This window comes from Grampus griseus, assembly GCF_964374135.1.
Source record: "Grampus griseus genome assembly, chromosome: 1".
Lineage (NCBI taxonomy): Eukaryota > Metazoa > Chordata > Mammalia > Artiodactyla > Delphinidae > Grampus > Grampus griseus.
The window spans coordinates 171,506,872-171,522,785 of record NC_139017.1 but is presented as its reverse complement, the minus strand read 5'-3'; the positions used below and the strand labels follow the sequence as shown (position 1 = coordinate 171,522,785).

At 40.9% G+C, this 15,914-nt stretch overlaps 1 protein-coding gene across 1 annotated transcript in view; it reads left to right on the top strand.

The window, feature by feature from the left end:
* DNAJC16 (DnaJ heat shock protein family (Hsp40) member C16) overlaps nucleotides 1-15,914 on the top strand; it is a 37,511-nt gene that overhangs the window by 10,535 nt on the left and 11,062 nt on the right. The window contains exons 5-7 of the mRNA XM_082651259.1: nucleotides 6,654-6,838; nucleotides 8,625-8,729; nucleotides 9,430-9,588. Of these exons, the coding sequence (XP_082507385.1) occupies nucleotides 6,654-6,838; nucleotides 8,625-8,729; nucleotides 9,430-9,588 (449 nt within the window). The remainder of the gene's footprint in view (nucleotides 1-6,653; nucleotides 6,839-8,624; nucleotides 8,730-9,429; nucleotides 9,589-15,914) is intronic.

Genomic DNA, 15,914 nt, shown 5'->3' with positions numbered 1-15,914 from the left:
TTGGGCAGTAGGAGCAGAGAGGGGCCAAGTGTCCGATATTTCAGGGGTAGGATCACGAAGGGACCTGGCACCTGAGGACCATTTAAATGTGAGAAATGAGGAAAAGAGAGGGAGTCAAGGTTGACTCTGCATTCTGACTTGAGCAACTGGATGGGCAGGAAATACAGAGAAGAGTTGAATTGGGGAGAAGTGATTCTAAATAATGACTGTGGTTTGGACATACCAAGTGCAATGACATGACAATGATAACATAAGCATAATAATAATAGCATATTTATTGACAGGTTACCGTATGCCAAGCACTAATGTGAGTATCAACTCAAACAACTCCTCGAGGCAGCTGCTGTTGTCATCCTGCTTTTATAGAGACTTGGCTCATATTGGTACCTTGTCCAAGGTCCCACAGTTGGTATTCGGCAGAGCTGAGATTCAAACCCAGGGAGTCTGGCTCTATAATCCACGTGGAGAACATGATGCCCTGCTTCCTTTCAGGGTCCTTAAATCTGTGATGATTGAAGGTCTTGCCATCCTTTGGGGTTGCTGTGCTGTATAATCCTAATAAGTCACTCAAAATGACAAGGATGGAAGAAGATGGATTTAGATCCATAGAAGCAATGTTTATAGGAATTTAGTCTGTTCCCCCACCTCACCCCCCAAGTCTCCTCGAAAGCATGTTTTGACTAAATGTATTAAATTAGTTTGGTTTTCCTCTTTGGAACATTCGGATTTGTTGAAGATTCCTGACAGTCAGGTTCCACTTGGAATGTTAGATGACATTGAGATGAGATATCCATGTATCCATGGCCAGTATCCATGGCCGCTCCCTGTCCGAGCAAGGCAGCATTATCCTTTAAGACAGTTACTGCAGAAAATGTTTCTATTCTGAGTTGACAGAAAGAGCGGACAATCTTAAAGATTAGCTGGGTGGTCTGGGGAAGCCTGGACATTATCTCAGAATAACATAAAATGCTGAATTGCAGTAAATGAAGGAAATGGAACAGTTGCACCCAGAGGAGAAATGTTGTAGCTATTTAGATGGAATCTACGGTCATGCAGTTTGGTAATAACTAGTGTGCAAAAGCATCCAGCATTTATAGACAACCATGCAGTGGAGGAGGGTCCAGAAATAGTCAGCACTGCCCCTGACCTTGAGGAGCTTACTGTTAATTGAAGAGAAAATAGGTACCCGGAAAATTCACACCAACCTCACATTCGCAAGTACAGAATAATATAGTACTACAGGAATAAGTAGAAGATGGTAAGGAATTCATTGCATGTTCTTATTTAAAACTTTTTTCTTGGGAGTTCCCTGGCAGTCCAGTGGTTAGGACTCAGTGCTTTCACTCCCATGGCCTGGGTTCAATCTCTGGTCCGGGAACTAAGATCCCGCAAGCTGCGTGGCATGGCCAAAAAAAAAAGAAGAACTTTTTTCTTAATGGACCAAGTACCATATTAAACACTGAAGTAAATATTATAACTCTTTTTTTTAGCATTTTACTTATTTTTCATTGTGCTAAATGCTTTGTATGGATTGTCTTTATCCCCAAAGTAACCCAACGAGGGAGAGACTATTATTATCCCTATTTTACAGTTGAGGAAACTGAGGCCCAGGAAGGTTAAGGAACAACTGAGGTCACACTGTTGATAAGCAGCAGTGTTGGGATATGGACCCAGAAGTCTAACGCCAGAGTTCAGTCTTAACCACTGTGATGCACTGCTCAGAAATAAGTAAAACCTGGTCCTCGCACCCAGGAAACTCAACTAAGAGACACACCTGAATCATCACAGCACACTCAGTGCTCGCTGGGAGCTGCAGACAGTTACCAGGGCGTCAAGGAGGTTGCGTGTCTTGAAATCAGATATCATTTTAGGGAAACCCAATTTGGATGATCATGTAGTGTTTATCCACCATGACTTCTTATTTTAAAAGAAAGAATAATTCCTCTCTTTCAAGGAATTATTCCTAAAAATAGCTAAGTGTATAACAACTTCATACTGGGTAGGAAAACGGTCTGCCTAGATACTAGTTATTTTTTTTTCCTCCTGAAGCTCTGTGTTCTTGATTTTGTGTTGTTTCACATCATTTTGCACCTTAGTAGTTTGTTTATTAACAGGTTTGTATTTAGCCAGATTTGACAGTGCCATGTTCTTTGAGTTGGCTCTGTACCATCCCTTAAGGCATATGGAAAAGTTGAAAGAAAGATGAATATGTGTATGCGACAGAGGGGAAAATGAAAGAATTTCCCTAAAAGACGTGATACACGTTTAGGATTGCATAATGAAAGCAAATATAATTTGACACCTCAAAAGAGAGATCTTTAGTACTTTACAGAAAGAACACCCTCTTACAAACTCAAAAAGAGGAGAAGGTATTTGTATTTTTAATTCCCCGGGATCTGCAAATTAGCCCGAAACATTGATCCGTAGAAAAATCAAATGTTTCTGAAAACGGTAACACACTTTGCCTTTCTTTTAAATGTGCTACTAAGTTCGTGTGGATTCTGGTGTGTCCTTGTTATCCAGCCAGGTTATGCTGAATCAGGATAAGCATAGGAGAACTGTACTTGCTGAACTCGCTTTATGAACCTGGAACTTTGGAGTGTAGAGAGTTTCAAGGCAGAGGAGGAGACGATAGAAATTGTGTTGTCCACTGTAACTCAGAGACCCTAAGTCACCACCAGTCATAGTGGTCACTTCCCAGCCTGAGTCTTAGGGAGAAAACAGTGCTGTCGACTTTTCTGACTCTTCCTTCCCAGCTTGGATGGAGGGAGAGGAAGGGATTAGTTAGGTCTGGACTTTAAGGAATTTCGGTATTCTTATTATAATCTTAAGTATCTTTTCAAGAGGAAGAATACCACAAATTTAAACACCAAATATGTATCATTCTTTATGCTATTCTAATTCGTGTGATAGTCTATAGGAAAGAAGTAACATTCCTTCAGAGTTTAGAAATCGGTATAATATTAAGAATCGAAGTCCTTTGTAGAAATGATCCAAGGAATAGCCTTTTATGGACTGAGAAATGCTTATGTTTGATGAAGGTGATGTAGGTAATTCCAAGGACTCAATGGTAATTTTAAGTAAAATAAATGAAACCAATCACTTGTATTCTGTTTTAACTAGAAAAAAGCTATATTGATGGGAGCATAGGAAAGGTGGGGGGAGGATGACATAAAGAGTGAGAGTGTAACATTGTTTATCCCACTCCACACAAGGAAGGGAGAGAGACTCATGGAGGTTAAAATTCCACTCACATAAGAGACAAGTCTCTAGATCAGACTTCACACGGTCTGGATGAAATAATACTTAATAATAAGAGTTGTAATTAATTAGGCACCCACTATATTCCAGGCTCTGGGCTAGGCTCATTTTTATATTATGTCATTTAGTCCTCACAACAATTTATCTCCATTTTACAAATAAGGAAACTGAGGCTCAGAGAGGTTAAATGACTTGCCTAAGGTTGCACAGCTAATGGGTAGCAGAGCTGGAATTTGAATCTGGATCTGACTTTGAATACTTTATTCATTTACTTGTTTTTAAAAAACTGAGTGCCAGGAACTATTCTAGATATTAAGGATACAGCAGTAAACAAAATAGCCCCAAACCCCTACATTCATAGAGCTTCTATATTCTAGTGAAGAGAGACAAACAAACAAAATATACAGCCCGCCAGATGGTGGTAGAGTGTGATAAAAAAGGCCGGGTGCTAGGGAGTGCCGGGGTGAGAGGCTTCAGTTTTAAATCAGGCAGATGAGGAAGGGCTCACTGAGCAGGTGGCCCATAGGGGCGAGAGAACGAGCTTCCGGAATATCTGAGGGAAGAGTGGGGGGGAACAGCAAGCGCAAAAGATCTCTTCAGTTTCCTTTGCTCTCCCAAGACTCCTGCATCCCTTGTCCTGATTCTGGGCCCACCAGCCACCATTCTAATTACTGATTCTAGTCCCAAAGTCTGGTAGAGGGCACCGCTGAATGATGCAGTTACTGGGAAGGCATATTCCCCAGGATCAGTTAAATACGGTGGCTTCTGGCCTATGTAGTCATTGATGGTGGGTCCGTCTCTAAGAAATTGATCCCTCCAGCGTTCAGAGCCGAGGGTGGAAGAGGGTGCTGGAGACAGAAAGGAGCCAGGCTTTGCAGTCGGCTGGGCCTGGGTTCAAATTTTGGTCCTACTGCACTCTAACTGGGATGCCAGCTAGGTTGGCTCAGCCTCTCCAAGCACCAGCTTCCTCATCCATGAAGATGACAATACTTAACCACTCGGGGTTTGTGGATGTGAAAAGTGATAACGGATATAAAGCTGTAGGCATGCTGCCTGTCTTAGAAAGGGCTCAAGACACGTTGATTCCCCCCTTGGACCTTTGCTGTGTGGCCACTTGACCTTGCTAGGTGACGTCTCTTCTCGCTTTACATGAGACTGGGTCTCTCAGGTATGTGCCTGCTATGTTCTCGTTCTTTCTCCTGCTCACACAGTCTTAGGTGCACTTTCATTTACTGACATTGTTCAGTGGTTATTTTTAATACCTCTAGTGATAGAATAGTGTACTAGACTTGACTCTAGAACATCAAGTTGGGATTCTTCTTCTGCAATCTTATCACCTCTGCAAACTGGGATAAGTCAGTTCACCTCTCCGAGTCTCTTTATCTGTAAAATGAGGGGAGTGGACTATGTGATGTCTGAGGTGCCTCCCTTCCTGCCCTTGAGATACTCACAGTCAGGTGGCAAGCAGATAGATTTGTTTAGCCTACTCAGCAATTTTAAAGTATTAAGTTTGCAGTCGCTGCCGTTTACTCAGCAATTCCATTTGGGGGATTTTTCAATTAAGAAGTTATCACACAAGTACACAAAGATGTGTGTACAGAGATGTACAAGGATGTCTATCGAAACATGCCTTATGATAGTGAAAGCCAGAAGCCATTTCAATGTGCAGCAATAAAGAATGGGTTAAATAGATTGATGGTCCAGTTTCAGTGATGAGCTCCTACTGTGTGCCAAGCTCTGTTCTGGTGCTTGGAGTACGTCAGAGAACTAAACAAAGACCCCTGCCTTCAAACGGCTTACATTCTAACAGGGGAAGACAGACAATAAAAAAATCCACAGAATGAGGAACTTGGGCGGTGTGTTAGAAGATGGTAAGTGCTATGGAAAAGGGAAAGTGAGGGACTTGAAGGGGATCCTGAGTGTGGGGAGGGCAGTTTTAAATACAGGAGTCGGGTCGTCCTCATTGAGAACGACCTGCGGTTGGTGAAGGAGCCAGCTACACAGATGTCAGGAGGTGCACCAGCCAGCACCGAGGCCCAAAGGCAGGAAGGAACGTGCCAGTGTGTTTAAAGAACAGGGATGCTGGGGGCTAGAGCAAGTGAGCCTGAGGAATGGGAGAGGAAGGGGGCCAGGGGCCAAATCCCAGAGGTCTTGTCGGCCTTTGTGAAGATTGCGGTTTTATTCTGAGTTGAAATGGGGAGGCTTTGCCAGATTTGGGCAGAGGAGCGACATGATCCGTTATTTATGTTTTAGAAGGAACAGTCTGGCTACCGTGTTGAGGACAGACAGTAGGGGGACAAGGAGAAACACGACACCATTGAGGAGGTTATTGCAGCAACTCAGGGGAGAGAGATGAAGATGCATAAGAGACGGGGTACAATGGAAGTGGAGAAAAACAGTCGGATTCCTGCTGTATTTTGAAGACAGGACCAACAGGACTTGCTGATGGATCGGATGGGGGGTGTGAGAGACGAGAGGGGTCAAAGATCACTCTTAAGACTTTCGTCCTGAGTAACGGGAAGGAGGGAGCCGCCGTCAATGGAAATGGTGAAAGCCAGGGTAGAACAGGTTTGAGGAGGAGATCAGGAGTTTGTTTTTGAAAACTTTAGACTTAGAGGTCTGTTAGACACCCAAGAGAAAAAGCATATTTACTGCCTATTAACATTTACTGTATCTCCAATGTTTAGCAGAGGAGCTAGCCCTCCAAATACAGTGGTTGAATGAAAGACAAGAAAAGTTATTCAAATACTAAGTGAAATAAGTGTCAGATGATCCCATTTTATTTTATTTATACCTGTGTGTATACATACACACACACACATATTTGCGTAAGAAAAGGCACAGATAGATACCAAAATGTTAACAATAGTTATGTGGGATATGACCAAGTAATTTTAACCTAATCTCTTTCTCTTTCTGAGAATCTGTACAAAATCTCTATAAAATAGTTTATGTAAAAGGGAGACATGCTCTGAAAGGTGAGAAGATTATGATTCTAGCCCATCGTTAGATTCTAGGTTTTTTCAACCATTGCAGAGTTGATGATCCCTTGAATTGCTTACAGGTGGTGTTCTTTATGAATAGGAACACTGTGGACAGATTGTTCTTTTCTTTTGAAGTATTTCTTCATGATCTACTCCCAAAATTAGAAACAACGGACTGAAAGATAGAAAGATTTGTGGCCCTTCTTAAACATTGCTAGATGGCTATGCAGAAAAACTGAACCAATTTAGCATTCCGGCAGTGATAGAATGCTAGACAGTCTATCAGGAAAGATATCCCCTCCTACTAAGTCGGGATTTCATTTTCACACCAGAAAATTACTTAGCAGCATTTCTTCACCTGCCATGAGGGCATAAAAAGTCTTCACGGAGGTCTTCCATATTTTTCAGGCGTAGGAATCGGCGTGGTCCACGCTGGCTACGAGAGACGCCTGGCCCATCACCTGGGAGCACACAGCACACCAGCTATCCTAGGAATCATAAATGGGAAAATCTCCTTCTTCCATAATGCAGTTGTCCGTGAGAACCTGCGACAGTTTGTAGAGAGTCTTCTTCCAGGGAACTTGGTGGAGAAAGTAAGTACCTGGCTGAGAAGTAGTTTAAGAGGCTCCTGGGACTGCTGGCTGCCCTGAACTCTACCTGTGGTCATCCTCAGACCTGAGTTTCATTTGGGGCAGGGCAAGACACATATAAATTAATTAATTACTCTAACTAAATCATTTAAATGAAGTCTGCCAGAGACTGAAAATTGAAACAGATGAAGTAGAGAGACTGAAAGAATCATCCTTGTCAAAACCGCTGGGAAGACTTACACTGTCATAGGAATCTGAGCCTAAAATGAGAGTGCCTCTTCTTTTCTCAACAAAAAATTAGATCACAACATGGGATGAAGGAGGTCTTTCCAACTCATGCATGTGTTCGTTTAAAGATACTTTTCTTATGAGAGTATTCAAATTAAGTTATATTTGGTTATATATTTAATGATCATATCTATTGAAAACACCAGATTCCATGAAATCAGATATTATTTTTGGAACTTTCAAAACATATAGCGATGCAACAGTGTGAATAAACTTCACAAACAAAAGATTGAGCTAGAGAAACCAGGCACAGAAATTCCCACAAACTATAAACTATGATTTTTATATTTAAGAAGCATTTTTCCCTCAGTATCTGAGGTTAGAGATCACAGGAACTAGAAGAAGATTCTTATGTTGCTTTAAATGAAAATGATTCATTCTTCTAATAATACCAAGGAGAGTGAACATACAGATACTTCCATCCTATTTCTACACAGCCTGTCCCACCAGGATCATTACCCACAGAAGAAATATTTGTTGGAGTTACCTTGAAATTGTCAGAGAGCATTGTAGCCTCCTAAAATGATGATAGGTCCTGACAGGTCCTCAAACCTTTTTAAAATGCCTGTTGTATGTCAGACATTATGATAAGTGCTGAGGACACTTTCCAAGGAGCTCGCAGTCTAGTAGGTGATTGTTTCCATCCTATATGTAGAGAGCCCATCCTAGAGATTTGAGAAAGGCTTCCTGGCAGAAATGACCCCTGTACTGAGTTTGCCAGGTGAGGAGAGAGAGGGGAATGAGTTCCAGGCATACAGAGGTAGCCTGCTTTGTATGAAGTAGTCATTAGTGAGTGGGAGAAGACAGGATTAAAGGAGTTAATGGGAATCTCACTGTGAGGGTCTCCTTTAAGGAACTTGGACTTGGCCTGCAGGTGATGGAGCCATTGAAAGGGGCTGAGCAGTGGGGTGAAATGATGAGATTGCAGTTTTATATAGATCATTCTGGAAGCAAAGTGGAAAGATAAACTTTTTTGAACTACTATGAACATTTTCTAGATAGAAATTTAATTTATTCAAGTTTTTAATTTGTTTTCTTGGGGTTATTTTAAGGCATAAACAGGGAAACACAAAAGTAGCAATTCAGATGGCAGTGAATGAACTTATGTAATGTATAGGTGGAATGGGCCCACTTATTTTTATTCAAGCCGTTTTAAAAGAGCAGTTGTTGCATTATCTTCTAATAGATTAACAAGTGCAGTCTATAATTGAGCAAGAACCAACTTTGAAAGCTCATTTTTTTTATAGTATGGTCAGTAATTGTTTCAGAAAAGATTATGATTTCATTCTGTAAGGGTTGGATCACATGAAAATATGAAATCAATATCTCTGTTCTTTTAATTTTAGTCACATAAAGGCAAAAAATTAGTTGTCTGCATTTTTTATTTTTTACAAAACAATCTTTTGCACATATTTGATTTTGTTTAATTATCTCCTGACTGGATTATAATGCAGTTGTTAAGAATTAAATGTTGAAACTAACATCCTTTATTCAATTTAAGGTTACAAGTAAAAATTATGTCAGATTCCTCTCTGGCTGGCAGCAAGAGAATAAACCGCATGTCCTTCTGTTTGACCAAATGCCCGTTGTACCACTGCTCTACAAGGTACTTTAGGTGCTGGGTAATGTTTTCTCTTATTTTGGTGATTTTCTTTTTTGTGGGTAATAGCTCATCCCAAGAGAAATGCTTGAAGACCAGAAATTTGCTTTAACCACCATACATTGAGGACCTACTGATGCTATTACTGTGCTAGTACTTTCCACACACATAATAGCATTTAATCTTCAGAAGAACCCAGTGATACAGATTATTATCCCTACTTTTACTGAAGCTTAGAGTGGTTGTGTAACCTGCCCAAGGTCTCCCATGTTGAATATCGATTCCCTTGTAGCCTGTCTGATTCCGAACCTGCCCTCTGAATATATACTATACTTCTGTCTAGCACACCTCTGGTTATCACTGTGACATGAGATGGGAGAGGAAAGCGCTAAACCGTTGGCACAGTCACTGCCATCTTACCTAATTAGGGTACAGTTAACTCCTCAAACCTCCCACCCAGTACAGATTTCAGTAAGATGAATATCTTGCTCTGTCTGAAAAAAAGAATTAGTTGTTGTTTAGCTTTGTTGGTACAGTTTTTGTTCATGGAGCACCATAGCATTCCTACCAGGGAACGAGGGTGTAGCAGCCTGAGTGGGGCTGTATAAGCTAGCGTTCATCTCCACCCACTGATGAGAACAAGTCACACTTAATTTAGATGCTGTGCTATCAATTTCATTTCTTCCTCTCTGTTATGCCCTAACAGTTGACTGCTTTCGCGTATAAAGATTATTTGTCATTTGGGTACGTGTACGTCGGTTTGAGAGGGGCGGAAGAGATGACGAGGCAATACAACGTCAACGTCTATACCCCCACCATCCTGATCTTTAAAGAACACATACACAAGCCTGCAGATGTTATCCAGGTATGTGAGTGTCACCTTGTTTCAAGATGGCCCTCCCATTTTATCTCAAGATGTCATATAAATAAACAGCAAAATCGAGCACAGCAGGAGAGGAGAAGAAACTAGTTTTAATCTCTTCCTTTAGGGACTTCCCTGACGGTCCAGTGGTTAAGACTCCGCACTTCCACTGCAGGGGTGCGGATTTGATCCCTGGTCAGGAACTAAGATCCCACATGCCTCGCTGCACAGCCAAAAAATTAATTAATTAATTAATTAACTAAATAACATCACTGGAAAAAAAGAAAAAAACCCATAAACTAAGTTAAAGAACATACGCTGAATATTTATCTGATCTTAAGATAGGGAAGGGCTGAAAACATTGGGGAAAATCTTGTTGGAAAATCTTAATAACTTGATTATAAGTTTTAAATTTTTATATAAATGCTTAAGAATTTTTGATTAAACAATAAGGGAAGTAATTACAACCAATATAAAAGGGATCATTATCTTTAATTTCTAATGAGCTTCTTCTAATCAAGGAAATCAACCGAAAACTTCTTGAGAATGACCACTTAATGAGTACAGAATGACCACTTAATGAGTACAGAGTTTTAGGGTGAGGAAAATGTTTTGGAACCAGATAGAGATGAGGGCTGCACAACGCTGAATGTACTAAATGCCACTGAATTGTACACTAAAATGGTTAATTTCATGTTATGTGAATTTTACCTCAATTTTTAAAAAAATGTTTAAAACTTCCCCCCAAAACGAAGTGAACAAAATCCTGAGAAGAGATTCAAGTGACTAATAAACACCTTTAAAAAAATAAATCTCACTAATAATCAGAGAAAAGCAAAATAAACATTTTCTTCTCTCATCAAATTGTTAAAGATTTTTGAAGGAAAAATCCTCAGTAGAGTTGACACTACAGAGAAACAGGGGCTTGTCTTTCTTGCCTTGCTGGAAGAAGCCTCAAAAGTTTTCCGAAAAGCGATTGGGTGATAAAACATCAACTGCCTAGCAGAAGAGCACTCCTGAGTACCTGCTGTGTGCCAAACACCGCTTTCTGTGCTGAGGGTGCAGCCCTGGACAAGACTGACAGAATTCCCCATCCTGTGTTCTAGTGGGGACGACAGACAATCAGCATAACATACTCTGTCGTGGTATTTATATAGTGATAACGTGCCAAGGAGAAAAATAAAACAGGGAAGAGGGTATTATGGGAGAGGGTTCACATTTTTAAGGTGGAGCAGCCAGGAAGGGCCTCATTAAGGTGACACGAGGAAAGACCTGAGGGAGGTGAGATTACCTTTTAGGGCTCTATCCTAAAGGAATAGGAACTCAGGCAAAGAAGTACATACAGAGATGTTGAGTATCATTCATAATACCAAAAATGAGGTGGAAATATAAACATCCAACGGCAGGATAATTATTGGTACATCCCAGAGACTATTATATAGCCATTTAAAATGGCAACTCGAGAATACTTAATGATGGGTATAATTTTCCTAACATGATGTTACAGAGAAAGCAGGATGCAGAATTGTATATGCAGTTTATTCACTGACCTCAATTTTGTAAAGTGAGTGCATGTGTGCATGTGTACACACAGGAAAAAACTAGAAATAAATACATCAAAACATTAATGGTTATCTTTTGATGGCGGAATTAGGTATTATTTCAATATTTAGGTTTTCAAAAATCCCTATAATGGACATGTATTTTTTAATATTTTTAATGTTATTTTTTTTTAAATGGTCAAGAACCCTTTGATACTTTCTCTTATAGGAGGCTAGAACGAGAAGAAGGAGGAATTCTCTAAAATCCTTTATTCAGTACATTCACTGCCTGCCTGCTGAACACTAAATACAGAACAGCTCCGACATCCAGTTTAGTCTTTGTCCTCCTTTGACTCACAGTCAGGAGAGGAAAAAGACCGTCCACTGTAGTAGGTGTCTCACTAAGATGGAGGGTTCCTCCGGGTGCCCTGTGGATGTAGAAGGGGTCCTGAGACTATGGGACTAGGGTGTTGTGTGTGACAGAACCAGATGGGGAAAGTGGATAGTAAGGAAGGGAGAGCAGGTTTAAGAAGAAGGTAATGAGTTCAGTTGTGGACATAAGAATTAGAACTGCCTTCAGGAAACCCAAGGGGAGATGCCCATCAGGCAGGGCTCTAGATCCAAGGAAGGGCGGAGGGGCTGGAATAGAGATTTGTGAATCGTCAGTGACTGGTTAGAGGGTGAAATCTTTAGTGTGGGGAGATCTCGCAGGCATCGTATGTAAAGTAAGGAGAGAAGGCAGCCAAGGACAAAACTCTGGACAATCACCAGCAAATAAAAAGAGGGGAGGGCTTCCCTGATGGCGCAGGGGTTGAGAGTCCGCCTGCCGATGCAGGGGGCACGGATTCGTGCCCCAGTCCGGGAAGATCCCACATGCCACGGGGCGTCTGGGCCCGTGAGCCATGGCCGCTGAGCCTGCGCGTCCGGAGCCTGTGCTCCGTAGCGGGAGAGGCTGCAACAGTGAGAGGCCCGCGGACCGCAAAAAAAAAAAAAAAAAAAAAAAAAAAGAAGGGATGCCTGATGGCGACTAAGAAGGAGCCAAGAGAGGGTCAGGAAGCAAACAAATGCCAGTTGTGGAAGAGAGGAAAGAAGGTCATCTCAATCCAAGATTAATCTGTAAGATTTCCCAAATTGCTTTTTAGTGATAGCTTGTACTCTTGGGAATTGTTATTTATTTATTCCCTGGGGAAAATCGTTAATCAGATACATTAACAAAATTGCTGGTACAATGGATGCTTTACCAGTTTGCTCTTTATGAATGTAAAACTGCATTCTTAACATAAACTGAGTCCTCCCAATGGCAAGGGGCTTAGCAAACACTAGTAGCACTAGTGGTTTCTCTTAGCTCTAGTTAACTTGTTTTCATCTGCTGTACAGTGGCTATGGCCACATGATAATGGGTTTATTCATTCTTCTGTTGATGGACATTTCGGGGCTTTAGGACCAGTGATGCTGTGGACATCCCATGTATCCCGGTGTACCCAATCACAAGTTTCTACAGGACGGCAGTTTTAAAAATGTGGTTCACAGACCCCTGGGGGCGGGGGGCGGGGGTCCAAAAGACCCTTTAAGAGAGACTGTGAGATCAAAGCTGTCTTCACAGGAACCACTAAGACATAATTTGTCTTTTCTCTGTGTTGACGCTTGCACCGATGGTGCAAAAGCAATGGTGGGTAAACTTTCCAGTGCATAACCACCAAGTGCACACACCAAGGCCCGGGCACCAGGCTGCCGGTGGCCGTGTGTTCTTCACGCCTAAGCACTCACCGTAACAACACAGAGGGTCAACTCCCATTTCACTGAATAGCCTTGATGAAGCAGTAAGAAGTATGAATTTTATTAATAGGTAAATTGACACTCAAGTCCACGTCTTTCTGGTATCTTTAATGTTCTCTGTGACAAAATAGGAAGTGTGCAGAAAGCTCTGCTGCAGGCCAAGTTGAGAGGGTGTCCTGGGGACAAATGTCTGTGTGGTTGCCTAACTCCGGAGTTTTGAACTGGCAACTTTTCTTTTTTTTTTTTTTTTTTGATGGAACATCATTTTTTACTTGAAAGAATAATTGACGGACAACTATGGTTACTCAGAGTTAGGGCAGACATTTTCTTTAAAATGAATGAAGTGAGCCTGGCACTTTAAGGGAAACAACTCACAGCATCTGTTGCTGACGATAGAATCCAGGCTTCCAAGGAAATTTTAATTTTGAAAAATTTGTATCAGCCATCGTGACCTTGATAGCTTCTCAAACTTGCTTACGAGATTGGTTCATCGATGTGATGCATTTTTTCATATGAATAAGAAAATTTGTCAGCGTCTGGGAGATCAGTGAACCAGTATTTTTCGAATGACCATGCATGAGCAAAAGATCCATTCTAAGTGCACGGCGATCAGTGAATTTTACCTTCTTTATTTTTGATCAGTGAATTTTAATTTAACAGAGTACTAAAAGTTCATGGATGGGAATTCCCCCGCGGTCCAGTGGTTAGGACTCTGCGCTTCCACTTCAGGGGCACAGGTTCGATCCCTGGTTGGGGAACTAAGATCCCCCATGCAGTGCAGCCAAAAAAAAACAAAAAAAGTTCATTGAATCCACATAGCAACTAACTTTTAAGAAACTACCATTTGTCCAGTTTCGGTGTAGTGGCAAAGAAGGATATCCACAGTTATCTGAAAAGCTATTAAAATAAACCTCCCTTTTCTAACCATATATCTGTGTGAGGCTGGGTTTTCAACCAAAACAATATGTGACCCCCGATTGTATATAGAAGCAGATATGAGAATCCACCTATCTCTCCTATGAAACCAGACATTAAAAAGATTTGTAAAAATGTAAAGCAGTGTTAATCTTCTCACTAAACATTTTTTGGTTTTGGAAATTATTTTTTTTAATGTTTAAAAAAAGTTATTTATGTTAACATATATGGCTTTATTTTTTTTTAATGATTAAATATATATATATATCTTTAACTTTACTAGCTAATGTGTTTTCCTAAGTACACTTCCACCAGTCACGTGTGAGTGTTCCATTGCTCCATATCCTTGCCAACACTAGACCAATTTAATTTTTCTGATATGAATGGTGTTGATTTTTATCAGATACTTTTTACACATCCATTATGATTATCCAGAGTTTGCTTCTTTCACGTTCTGTAATGTGCTCAATCATATTAATCATTTTCTAGTGTTAAACCTAACTTGCATTCATGAGATAAATCCAACAGGATCATTACTTATATTTCGCTTTCAGTATATTGCTGCATTCAGTTTGCTAACATTTTGTTTAGGACTTTCACATTTATGTTCAGAAATGAGATTGACTTCTAACTTCTCTTTCTCAAGATGCCCATGTGAGGATTTGAATCATGAAACGAGATGGGGTGTGTTCTCCCTTTTTCTCTTCTCGGGAAGACTTTGTATAAGATTAGATTGTCCTCCTCGAAAATTGGGTCAAAACCACCTACGTAAAGCCATCTCAGCCTGAGTTTGTGTTCAAGGAGAGATTTTTGACTACTGACTCATCTTCTTTAATGGTTATAGAACTAGTTAACTCTTCTCTTTTTCAGATGTTGTTTTATTTTTCTAGAAATTTTTCTGTTTCATCTAAATTTTCAAATTTAAATGTATATGTGTGTATATATATATGTATGTATGTGTATATATTTTTAGTTTCTACAACATAGGGAGTGATTCCTCCTCGTCATCCTTTTTTTTTTAATATTTATTTTTTTGGTTGCTCCAGGTCTTAGTTGCAGCAGGCTCCTTAGTTGCAGCTCCAGAGCTCCTTAGTTGTGGCTCCCCAGCTTCTTAGTTGCAGCACTCAGGCTCCTTAGTTGTGGCATGTGAACTCTTAGTTTCGGCACGCATGTGGGATCTAGTTCCCTGACTAGGGATCGAACCCTCATTGGGAGCATGGAGTCTTATCCACTGTGCCAGCAAGCAGGTCCCTTTTTTTCTTTTTTTAATATTTATTTATTTGGCTGCGCCCGGTCTTAGTTGCGGCACTTGGGATCTTCGTTGCCACGTGCAGGATCTTCCTTGTGGCATGCAGGATCTTTAGTAGCGGCATGCAAGCTCTTAGTTGTGGCATGTGGGATCTAATTCCCTGACCAGGGATCAAACTGGGTCCCCCTGCATTGGGAGCGCAGAGCCTTAGCCACTGGACCACCAGAGAAGTCCCTCGTCATCCTTGATAATGGTTATTTGTGCCTTCTCTCTTATTTTCATGATTGGTTTTACCAGAGGTTTGTCAATTTTATTAGCTCTTCCAAAGAACCAATTTTGTTTTTGTTATTTCTTCTTCTTATATATTTATTTTGTTTTATTGATTTCTATATTCATCTTTACTATTTCCTTTTCTCTACGGTTTGTTTTTGTTTGTTTGTTTGTTTTTGCGGTACGCTGGCCTCCCACTGCCGTGGCCCCTCCCGTTGCGGAGCACAGGCTCCGGACGCGCAGCCTCAGCGGCCATGGCTCACGGGCCCAGCCGCTCCGCAGCATGTGGGATCTTCCCGGACCGGGGCACGAACCCACATCCCCTGCACCGGCAGGTGGACTCTCAACCACTGCGCCACCAGGGAAGCCCACTACGGTTGTATTTTTGCTGTAACTTCTTGATATGGATGTCTAGTTCATTAATTTCTTTTCTATTATATTCATTTTAACATTACTCTCCAAGTACTACTGATACTTTATCTGAGTCCCAAAGTTTTGATAAATAGTGTTTTCATTAATCACTTCAAATTCAAAATATTTTCTTATATCTGATATGCTTTCTTCTTAGGTCAATAAGT